Source organism: Spermophilus citellus, assembly GCF_964194105.1.
Source record: "Spermophilus citellus genome assembly, chromosome: 13".
Lineage (NCBI taxonomy): Eukaryota > Metazoa > Chordata > Mammalia > Rodentia > Sciuridae > Spermophilus > Spermophilus citellus.
The window spans coordinates 52,490,580-52,503,129 of NC_138193.1; the positions used below are offsets into that span (position 1 = coordinate 52,490,580).

Below are 12,550 nucleotides of genomic sequence, written 5' to 3' on the forward strand. Positions count from 1 at the left end.
GAAAGCCACACTGTTATCTGCTAAGTTCTACATTTTAAAAACAAGTCACTAAGTCCAATCAAGGGGAGGAGAATTAAGCTCTATTTCATGAAGGAAGGAGTATCAATTTGTGGACTATTTTGAAATCCCAACAGGTAGCCTGTGGCATATGCAAATACAAACGATAATTTCCAAATACATATACAAATAAGTAGAAACATTAATTTCACAAATACATATGTAAACACATACATACGGACATAAAGAGACAACTTAGAAAAAATAAAAATCTTCAATAAACATTATGTGCTTATGACAAACTGTAACAAATTCTAAGCTGGAATAACAGAAAAATGGCACCTGGAACAAGTTCTGAGATACTCTGTACCACCAAGACAACATCCGTCATGTCCTGTTCAGCTCTGAGTACCACACTTAGTTGTTTTTAAGTAGAAAATGCACACTGGAGCTTACAACTTAGAAAAAATTACTTCAGAATGAGGAAAACTAAAGGTGTTCACAGCTTGAAAGAAAGTAGGCACATCATAACTTTCAACTGTATACAGGGTTGTTACATGGAAAAGACTTAAGAGTCAAAACTAAACCAACGAGTCAGAGTCATACGGATTCAATGTGGGTCAATATAAGGAGAACTATCTAACAAGAGTTGGTAGAAACCTACATGAGACACTCAGGTGGCTATAGGAGTTGTTCAGGGAGCACTGTGCTGCCGCTCCCTGAACCACTCTAAAGTTCATTTCCAAACAAGTCCCTCCCTATTCACACTGACGTGGCTGGTGTTGAAAGCAATCCTACAGCCTTTGCCAATGCAGCATACCTAACTTAAGCTATGAGATGTAAGTGAAATACATGGTGTTTGGCATGGTACAATGCCTGGCATACATAAATGTAAGCTATAAACTCTGGGTTGACTTAAAAAGTAACAGGAGCTGAACATGGTGGTATATGCCTGTAATCTCAAGGAGCTTGTGAAGATGAGGCAGGAGGATCACAAGTTCAAAGCCAGCCTCAACAACTTAGTAAGGCCCCCAGCAACTTAGTGAGACCCTGTCTCAAAATTTAAAAATATGAATAGGGCTGGGGATGTGGTTCAGTGGTTAAGTGCTCATGGTTTCAATTCCTGTTTCCAAAACAAAACAAACAAAACACCGTGATAGGATGCTCTGTTAAGTTCTCTTTTAAAAAGTCCAACTTTTAAAACTTAATTAAAAATAAAAAAGTTAAAGCCACTATCATCAACTATTAATTCTGATGGTCAGTTTCAGTAATAATAATATAAATACTTAAGGGTAGGAATGACAAAATTCATCTTCAAAGCCAAGATGGTTGGACATGCTTTGGGAAACCACAAAGAACAGAGGCAGGCATTGATACAGACATATAAAAGCCACAAAAATCAAAACTAAACATATTTAAACAAGTCATATCCTCTTGGTGTATGTGGTCTGCTTTCTGGAATGAAACTACTTTAAAAAAGGAGACTCAAACTGGGCTATTTTAGCCCCTCAGAGCAAATTAAATTATTACAATTAAATTACTCACCCATGCCTGCCAACTACCCACAACTGAAAACTTACTTTTTGGGTGCCAGCAGCCTGGATATCCTGCCATGTTGCTACAGGTTCTGTAGCTACGTGCCACTCTGGGTATGTTTTGGTGAGTAACTTCACAAAGGTGGACTTTCCCACAGCTGCAATGCAAACAGCATGTATTGGGATGCTTTCTAAATCAGGTTGAAGAAGGCTGCTATGTTCTATCACAAATGCCCACCTCAAGGGAATAAGTTTTACCAATTTCAAAACTCGGCAGCCATACCCTTGTCTTTGAATTGATAATGGGCAAGGCCAGAGTCATCATAATGAACAGAAATAACAGGAAGGAAAAAATCCCCTCAAGGTTTGATCTGTAATTTTAATGTCTCAATCTCCCAGAGGTAATGACTATTTAGTAATAGCTGAAAATTTAACAGATCCATCATAAATAGATGAAATCAGCTACACAAATTGTAAAGCTTCAGTCACAGTCTTATTTGCTCTATGACAGGCCAAGGGTGGGGGAAGGATAACCCATGCAGAGGGAGAAGTATGAATGAAAGCCTGGAAGAGAGAGAGAAAAAAAAAACTTGGCACATGACACAGGAAAAGAGAAGAATGAGGCTCTAAAGTCAGCATGGCTACAGTATGGGCAAATGAGGGAGAAAACTGGCTCAAGATGCAGGTGGCTGAGCAGGCAGTCCAGGGCCAAAGTCAACCAGGGCCTTGAAGCCATGGTAAGAAATTTGACTTCTAAAGGCAAAGGGAAGTCAGTGACAATGGGTTTTAAGCAGTAAAATTACATTTCTTCTAAAAATCCACTCCATCAGGTGTGTTAAAATGGGCTGAAGTGAAAGTAGGCAGATCAATCAGATGATGACAGTAGCCTGATCAGAGTAATAGCAAGGATATGGAAAGGTATCGGTTGCTTTGAGAAATATTTGAAGATAAATCCAATCTAGTACCACAATACCCAAGTGATCTTTTCCATTTACATCCATATCTGGCCCATACTTCTCCTGTGCTCCAGAGAGGCAAAGCCTTCCAGACATCTTCATTTGGACATCCCAGGAAAACCTCAAAGTCAATATATTCCCCAAATGAAGTCATCACCTTTCCCACTAAACTGAACTTCCTTCTGTATCCCATATCTCAGGATGTAACAACATCATCCACTCACTGTCAGAACTGCTTCTTCTGCCAAACTTCAAGTGGCCACTGAATCCTTCTTCATTTGCTCCTAACTTTCCCCCATGCTTTTTCTGTTCATTTGTACCTCCATGCACAAGATCGGGTTCTCATTATCACTTGCCCCTCCACCTCCAGCCCTGTTCTTTTCAACCCAATTTCTATGCTGCAGTCATATTGCACATGCAACAGATTCCTGTTGTCCTCAGAATAAAATCAAACCTGTTAACCTAGTCTATGAGAAACAACAGGGTTTGGCCCCTACATATATTCCCTAGCCTCAGCTTTCCTGCACTCGTGCTGGACCATACTCCTTACAATTCCAATCACGCCATATTCTCTCCGGCAAATGCAATTTTGCATTGCCTTCTCATTTTCTGGAGCACCCCCTCTCTTTACATGGCCAACTCCTACTCCATCTATAAGGTTCTGCTCAGATATACCTTCTGTGAAGACTCTTCTGGGCCCTGACACCTCTAAAATGGATTAGTTAATCCTCCTCTGTGCTTGGCTGTATACTCTAGGTGAGACTCCATCACTGCAATTAAAATTGTGCTTCAAGTTAAAGATGGGGTTCTTCCAGGGTAGAAAGCAAAGTCCACCTAATGTCTTGACTAATGAATAAAACACACAAAATAATAATTGTGGTTCCCTCTGATACCTGCATTTGAACTCAAAACATATAAACTTCAGAATATATTTAGAGCTTCATCTCCTCTTTTGGAAATGGTCTTTCTCAAGTGAGTTCCACCAAAGGGAGCCAAGGGAAAGAAGGGGGCACCATTCCAGTCAATTCTATCAGCCATTGTGGTTACTTATCAGGAGTGCTATGTCTCAGCACAAGAGCCCACACATCCAATATGTGACATTTATTACACACCACTCCAACTCCTTTCTGAAAACACAGGATAAGAACAAACAACATGAATTTGTGAATTCTGTACAGTCACGCTCTTCTCAGTCCCCACCTCCACTCAATGTTTGTCTCTTCATTTTGTTCAGCCTCTGCTCTTCCCACACATCAGTGAATAAATGCTTTCCTCTGCTCTTCCAGGCCTGTGTCAAAATCCTTTCCCCTACCAAGCCTAAGGTCCCACTTCCTTCATGAAGTTCAGGACTTCTCTAGCTCACACCAAAGTCCTACTACACTGATCAGCTACCAACTGGTTGTGTCCATGTATTTTCAGGTATCTGCCTGCCCTGAGTCAGCCTTACCTTAAAATACAAGCCCAGTGGTCAATATTTAGATTGCAAGTTGTTCAATACCTTTAAAACATGGTCCTTGTTCAGCTGAAAAGTTATGGGCTGAAAAGCTACTTTAAATAATATGGAAAGATAAAGGTAGCTGACTTGTTTGTTAGGATTGAATGAGTGTTAGTATTACTGACATGTTTATTATTTTTAAGGTAATAATAATATATACATATATGTGTGTGTACATATACACACACCCACACATATACACACACATACATACACATATATATTTGTAGTACTGGGAACTGAACCCAGGGGCATTTACCACTTAGCTACATCTTTAGCCCTTTTTATTTTTTTATTTTGAGACAGGGTCTTAATTGACTAGGCAGGCCTCAAACTTGAGACTGTTCTGCCTCAGCCTCCCAAGTAGCTGGGATTATAGGTATATGCTTCTGTGTCCAGTTGAATTACTAGCATTTTTTAAAAGTTAAAAAACACCTAAAAAACTGTTGGAGATAGAAGGGAAGAGCTCTGAGGGTTAGGGAGAACCAACTTTACCTTTGACATCAGACCCTATTAGTTCATCTAAAGGCAATATGAACTAAGAATCCAATTAATGCCATTTAAACATACAAAACACAGAACATCAAATTAGATACAATGGGAAATATACAGTTCCAATTACTGGAATAATCACTTCTGATATCCAGGGCACCCTGCATGCCACTCCCCCTTCTAAGGTTTCTGGAAAGCCAGTTAGTAATCATAAGTCAGCCTTAGCACAGAATGACAATAAATGGTGGTGGAAAGTCCTAAGAGTTGTGCCACCCTAGGTAATTCACCACAAGGCAATATTTACTAAACTAATTGCACTGGAACTAAGCTGTGCCAAGCTCCACCCACAGATGTGTAATAATTACTTTAAAAATTCAAAGTTATATATTAAAAAGATAGCATAACTTTGCTGGCATGGTGATATCTGATGATACTGTTTTTTGTTTTTGGCTTGGGCATTCTTAAATGTCTTATAAAGTGTTCCCAAGGGCTTCATAAGAGCGGTAGTTTGGTTCTGCACTGCCACAGAAGCCTCCTAGTGACCAGAATAACCATCTAAAGAAAGCCCCACTTCTTCCAGCAATACTGGCCTTTTATACCATTACCTCAGACTTAGCACAATCTAGCTCCAGATTGTTATCTTTCAATATACTATTACTACCTTAACATTTGGGAGGTATTTGAGCCTACAAGCAGCATCAAACCTCCGTTTAGGGTCTTGGTTATCGCTGTACTTTATATATGCCATGACTCTAAAAAAAGGTGGGAGATACTTTCTTAGAATATATTACTTCAACATATTGATTTTTTATTGGCTCCAGGATTGTCATTTCACAAGCTAAACCAGAGTGTTCTGTTGTTAATGTTTATCTTTTCCTAAAACATGACTTTCTTTCTCCACAAATTTTTCTAAGAACTATAATGCTATAGCTACAGCTAATTATGCTAAAACCTAGTAGTAAAACGGTATCTGTTATAATACCCCAAATAATATACTTAAAAAGTATATTTTACCTAATATACTTTAAAAATTTTATTTATTTATTTTTGTTTTAATTTATTTTTATGTGGTGCTGAGGATCGAACCCAGGGCCTTGCAAGTGCTAGGTGAGCACTCTACCATTGAGCCACAACCTCAGCCCTACTTAATATACTTAAGTAAAACCTCAGCCCTACTTAATATACTTAAGGTATTTTATTTTCTTGAAACAAGATGAAAAACATGAAAAAAATTCTGAAAAATTTTTTAAATATTTATTTTTTAGCTGTAGTTGGACACAATATCTTTATTTTATTTATTTATTTTTACGTGGTACTTAGGACTGAACCCAGGACCTGGCACATGCTAGGTGAGCGCTCTACCCAGCCCCATACAATTCTAAGACCTTTACAAAAGTCAAAGGCAGTAAATATAAAATCATCTAATAACTTAAACATTTTCTCCCAAATAAAGTTGGTAGTCTTTATGTTAGGAACCACATTTGATACTGCATTCATTCAATCAACAGATGTTTATGGAGGAGTTACCAAGTAGTAAGTAGTGCTAAAATGATGAAAAGACTGAGATTTTGCCCTTAAAGAACTATTCTATTCCAATCCTAAGACTAGGTACCCAGGATCATATAAACTAAAGCATTCTGGGCAAAATTAATAATCAGTCAGCAGTCTTAACAGAAACTTAATACATTTTTACCTTGATTCCTTTATTTTATTTTCATGGGAAACCATTAACCAGGAGGTGGTGGGGGGAGGTTCCTCACAGCTTCCAGACTATGATGTGAACTCATCCTGTTGAGCACAAAAGAGCCTCACTGATCTGGCATATCTTCCTCCCCCACTCTGCCTACCCAATGATTCATTCTTCCACTGTCACTTTGTCTGTGAAGCCTCCTTGAACTCTCTCCAGCTCTACTTCATCCCTAGGAAGAGTTAATTACTGCCTGCCTTGGCTTACCAAGGTATTACACTGTAATTATTTGTTCACTCATCACTCTCTCCGGCTAGCCTAGGAGCTCACTTTTTGAAGACACAGACTATACCTTCCTCCCTCTGCATCATGAGTATCCAGTTAGGTACTAAGAATAGAGATGGATGGAATGAATGAAGTGAATCACAGAAACAGAGAATCAATACTCAATATCTGAAATAAATAGGTGCTTTCCCTGCCAGGATTCTTTGCTCAATTTTTATATTCAATAAAAGTAAAAGACAAAGTAGTGATGATAATGTCTAATTTTGAATGTGGAGGAAATGCTATTAGAGAAGGCTTCTGCTGCTTTCTGTACAAATGTCTACACTGAAAATTAAAAAAAAAAGTTTCCTTCTCTTGAGATCTTTGAAAATAAAAAGTAAGAATGGTCTCAGATGACTCATTGATAATTATATTTCAGACAGCAATCCTTACTTCAGTTTAGGTTTGTGTTCATAAAATAACTGACTTTGAAGATAATACACTTCAGTGATGATGAGTATTAAAAGACAGGTTAGGTACTACATTTTTTGGATGTTCAGGGATTCTAGGTACCAACCTTTTGACTTTCAATTATACACTGCATATGAACTCATAAGTCGTGCTAAATGCCATTTGTTGCTACTTCACTGATCCATTTTCCTTGCATGGTGCTGTCTGTAATTTCAGGATCAGATGAATAGGAGTTAGAATGGCAGAACTCTAAGAAAAGTCCCTTTAAATATATCTAACTTCATTTGGAACCAGGGTTCACCCCTGTTCAAGTTTCCCAAATGGGTATTCTCATTCTGATTTGTTTCAGAATGCCACCTGTGATCAGAGAAAAATGTAACTCTTGATTCAAAAAGAGTTGAGCATTCAAGAGCCGAGTATGGTGGTGTGTACCTATAGTCCCAGATACTCAAGAAGCTGAGGAGGAGGATCACTTGATCCCAGGAGTTCAAGACCAGTTTGGCAACACAGCAAGACCCTGTTTAAAAACAAACAAAACCCAACCAAACAACCCCCCCCAAACAAAACCTCCAATCCAAAAAAGAGTTCTGTATATTCCCTCTTTAAGTACCAATGACCAACTTCCATAGGGATATCACAGAAAAGGATTCAAGAATCTACAATAAATGAGTACAATGGATCAATTAGGGGGTTTATATGATGGTGATACAGGACACTAGGTGGCTGTGACCAAGGGAAGGTGTTAAATATGTAAACAACTTCAACAGAACTCAAGTGCTGACACAGTTGTGGGTACAAAATGTTATGACAGCCCACAGAGGACGAGTGACTAATTCTGTCTGGGAGAGTCATCTGGGCATGTGGAGTAATGGAGAGTAATGCAAGATGAAAGTAAAAAGAGTCAGATTAAGTCCCCCAGTCCACTCCCAAGGCTTAACAACTACCCCCATCAGTCAACAACTTCCCGATATGAAATTCTAGCTTCCATCTCCAGTCTCTTCTATGTCCAGGTACCTCCCCCAGACCACCTCTTCCTTTATTTCATCTTCTGCATTGAGTCAGTATCCAAATTATGAAACTCAGTGTCATCTTCTTTTATTTCTCTCTATCCCTCAACTTTAAGTAGCCACTAAGACCTGTCAATTTAACTCTCAAAATGTTTCAAACAATCATTTCATTGTCTCTTCATTCCTTCTGTTCTGGCTTGCATCAGTTTTCCTTCCAAATTCACAAACTAGTCTCTCTACTCCAAGCTATTCCAATTTATCCATTCATTCATTCAACTGAATGCAAGGCACCACGGGATACTGCAGCAAATAAGACTTACAAACAAAATTATCTTTTTAATGAAACTTTCTATTCATTCATAGTCAATTGTTTTCTTTGGGCAGTACTGGAGATTGAACCAGGAGCACTCTACTTCTGAGCTATATCCCCAGCTTTTTATTTTTTATTTTGAGACAGGCTGGCCTCAAACTTGCAACCCTCTTGCCTCAGCCTCCCAAGTGGCCAGGATTACAGGTGTGCACCAGAAGTTCTGGCCCAAATTCCTTTTTTAAGTTAATCTGCTCATCGCACACACTAACTTCAAGACTTAATAGCCTTCCACTACCAACAGGATAAATTCCTAGCATGGTCCCACCTCTTGTTTTGCCACCCTCTCACAGGTCCTTTAAACTCCAGAAACAACCAGCAACTTTCCTTTATTTAAACGGCATGTGCATTTTCAGCCTTTACCACTTTGGCAAATGTTACTTCCTATGTTTGTAACACTTTTTCCTCTTTGTAGGAATACTGGGAATTCCTATTGTAGAGATTTTGAGTTTCTATACTTAATCATGGATCACATCACTCAGCATGGAAATTATGTTCAGAAGTGTGCTTCTCCCACTTGATTGTCAGCCTGTTGAAGGAAAGGAGCAGTACCACATTCACTGCTGTGCTCTGTGTGTGGGTGAACTTATAGCAGTCACTCACTCTTTCTTGCAGGAGAAAGCAAGGAAGCAGCACAGAATGTGGCTAGGTGAGGAAGCAAAGGTCAGGAGAGTTAGGAGCTCAATCTTCACCTAATGACCTGTTCAAAGAACTTATTTGTGAACAAATACTCTGGTGTCCAAGGACAGTGTTCCCTTTAGGGGTGTGTTTCTCAAATACAGAAAGACCACCTTTAAAACAGCATGTAGGTAGCAGGACCTTCCATTCTCGTTTTTCTTCCAAGTTTCTGATTTGGTTGGGGAAAAACAACTGTGGTACAGCTGTGGTAACTGGTCTTACTTTCCCTTCAAAAGCACTAACTCCAGGTGGATCCTTACTGCAGCCCTGCAATGGGACACTTCTCTCACTCACTAAATTGTTTCATGTTTTCTCTCTCCCCAAAGTCTCTCATAATCTTTCCTGTTTCACTAAGAAAGAGGATACAATCAAAAGACCTTCCCCAAGTTCCCACCACACCTCATATATTTTGCGTCTTTCTTGTGACTAGGGAAAATTGTGCTTTGAGCTAAGGTAAACACTTTCCACTTAGGCAACAGATCCCATTCTTTCTTGTTTACTTAAGCACTCCAGTTAATTCTAACTTTTCTCCTGATTCATCAGTCCCCCCCACCCTCACTAGCCATTTCCATCAACTTATAAACATTCTCTACTCCCTCCTAAAAATAAAAACAGAATTTAAAAACTCTCAAATCCCCTTCTAATTTCAGCTCCCACGCCATGGCTCCTCTTTCTAGAAACTGTTCCAAACAGCTGTCTTAACCAACTGTCTCCAATTCCTTACCTCCTATTCTCTTTTCATCTATGCCAATAAGATTTTTGCTCCTACCATTCCTAACACTATTCCTTTCAAGTTCACCTAAGACCTTCATTTACTTAAATAGTAAAACACATTCCTAACTGCTGTAGAGTTTCCTCACTTGGCTTCTAGGATATCATTCTCTTTTGCTTGTTCTTTTTTTTTTTTTAAATAAATCCTTTTTTTTTTAATGCCTCTGCTTTTATTTATTTATTTTTATGTAGTGCTGAGGATGGAACCCAGGGCCTCCCACACACTAGGCGAGTGCTCTACCCCTGAGCCACAACCCCAGCCCCTGCTTGTTCTCTTATCTTAGAGGTCCTTACTTCTCAGTCTCCTCTGCTTGTTCTTTCCCATTTCTTCCATCTGTCTACCCTAGGGCTCAGTCCTCTCCATCAATACGATCTCCTGGCTTTAAATACAATCTACATTGATAGTTCCATTCCAGAGAGTCTCTGAATTCTAGACTCATATATCCAACTGCCTAACACGTCCTTTTGAATATCTAACAGGCACATAAAAACCAGGTATGCTCAAATCACTCACACACACACATATTTTTTTTAAGTACTGGGGGACTGGACCCAGGGTGCTTTACCACCTGGGGTGCTACATATATTCCCAGTGCTTTTTTTTTTTTTTTGAGACAGGATATTGCTAAGTTACAGAGGCTAGAGGCAGCCTACTGGACAGAGTCCTGCCTCAACCTCCAGAATTTTTAGGATTATAGGTGTGTGCCACCACACCTGACTAAAAACCAAAATCTTGAAACTATTCTTCCAACCTGTTCTTTCCAGCCTTCTCTATTTAAGAAAATCCAAAGTCCATTTTTCACATTGTTCAAGCCAAAATAATTGGGACCACCACTGAGCCCTCTCTTTATCTCACACTACACATTCAATCTGTCATCAACTTCAACTGGCCCTACCCTAAAATGTAACTTTCATTGTAACTATTATTGCAATGGCCTCCTAACACCTACTTTCAACATATTAGAGAGGTGATCTTTTGTCACCTGAGACCTCAAACCATCTAATGGCTTCCCATCTCAGATTAAAAAACCATGATGGACTATGAAGTTTATAATGTCCATCCATCCCTTACCCATCTGATCTCATCTTGTTCCATTCAACTCCAGCCACAATAGGTTCCCTTTTATTCCCTCAACATGCTATCCAACCTCACAGGTTTTCTACATGCACCTCACTCAGCCTGGAAGATTCCTCTCCCACTTATCCAGATGGTTGATTCTCTCACATTTTTAACGTATTTGGATAAATGACACTACAGTGAGACCTTTCCCTGGTTTTTCTGCCATGACATTAGTTACTTTAACACACTTTACTGTGCTTATGTTGTTTATTGTCTACTCTCTCTATTAGAGTTCAAAAGAGTTCTATAGCGAAGATCAGTAGTAACATATGGAAGTAGCACAAAAGGTGATTTGTTGAATAATTATATGAGAAATTCTCAGTTTGCTGCTATAATTAATGTCTTCAGTACTCAACACTTGCTAATCCCCTTTTTATGGCCTTTGCTGGTCAAGGAAGCAAGTCAAAGTTTTTAATTGCTTTCATTTTACTTTTTCATTACTTTTTACTTAACATACTGGGTTACTATTCTTTTAAAAAATTATTTTAAACTTAATATCTATTTTTAAATTTAAGAAGTGAGGTTCTTCCAAGAAAACCTTAGGAAATTTATAGTGCAACTAGCACAGGGACATGGCAAAAAGAGTGAAAGTGGTATTTGAATGCCTGAAGTTTAGCAACTTTCTTGAAGTAGATAAAAACAAAACAACCAGTTAAATTTGAGTCTTAGACAAACAATGAATAATCCTTTTTTTTTTTTTTAGTATTCTGAATACTGCAAGTGACACACTAAAATTTATTCCTGGCTTATCTTAAATTCTCTATGAACTGTGCTTTTTTTTTTTTTTTTTTACTAAATCTGGCAACCCATCTTAGGCAAACAAACTGCACCCTGTTTGTTGCTTCCATTTCGATCTAAGATAGCAATCTAGTAGAATTTTTGTCCTATCTACAGTCTGCGTAGCTTTTGCGCCCCAACAAATGTGTCCTTGTGGGCGGTTACTGAAGCCCCAAATCTTAAACCTAAGAGGGAAACACCCACAGTGCACTTTGAGAGAAGAAAGGCCAAGGCAACACAGAACAAGCAGGTCGGTAAGTCGCATTAGACGGGGGCGGAGTGGGGGTGGGGTTCTGGGCCCAGCTTCCTTTCCCAGCCTCAGTCACCTGCTTGGAGGAGGCCACGGCTTAGCAGCCACTTTCTGGCCCTTACCAATGTTTCCTTCGATGGAGAGCCTTCGGGGTCCGTGCCCCGCGTGCAGGCCCCTGGAGGAGGGCGCACCCTCGAGAAGGTTCTGGGCCATGGTACCGAAGAGTGTGCGCAGCCCACTTAAAAAGAGACGGCCCACAGCCATCCCACCCACGCTCAGAGCGGTGCTCACTTCCGCAGAGAGCACTTCCGCCCAAGGTACCGCTGTTTACGCGCCTTGGCGCGTTACTGACGTCAGACGAACTCCAGGCAGGAAGTGGGTGGGGTTAAGCTGGCTGAGAGGGCGGGGCCCAAGGGACCCCTGTGTTTTCGCGCTGTTGGTAAAGTGTTGAAAGCTGGGAAAGTCTTGTGTAGTGGTGCGGTAGAGTTTGCAGAACCCTGGAGTTGCGACTGTGCGAAGAGCCCCTACGTTTTTGTGTAATGGACAAGTAACATTTGAAAAGGAAAAAAAAAGCCCTTAAAAAAAGACACAAGTGTACAATCCTATCACTTTTGTATTTTTATAGACTTCGAAATAATGGTAATTTTAATTTAAACACCCCGCCCCAGGTGTTTGTTGTCTAT

General features: G+C 39.6%; 1 protein-coding gene across 6 annotated transcripts in view; it reads right to left on the reverse strand.

Annotated features, from left to right (window-relative positions):
- Positions 1-12,187, reverse strand: part of DGUOK (deoxyguanosine kinase) — a 35,695-nt gene extending 23,508 nt beyond the window's left edge. For 2 of the 6 annotated variants that reach the window (XM_081265405.1, XM_081265403.1), the window contains exons 1-2: positions 11,990-12,187; positions 1,578-1,690 (exon numbers count right to left, since the gene is read on the reverse strand). In XM_081265405.1, coding sequence (XP_081121531.1) covers positions 1,578-1,690; positions 11,990-12,131 — 255 coding nt within the window. In that variant the 5' untranslated portion in view covers positions 12,132-12,187. Of the gene's footprint in view, positions 1-1,577; positions 1,691-6,168; positions 6,264-11,943 lie in introns of those variants that run through there. The other 4 variants (XM_081265408.1, XM_081265404.1, XM_081265406.1 and 1 more) reach the window with 4 other exon arrangements.
- Between the last annotated feature and the right edge of the window lie 363 nt (positions 12,188-12,550).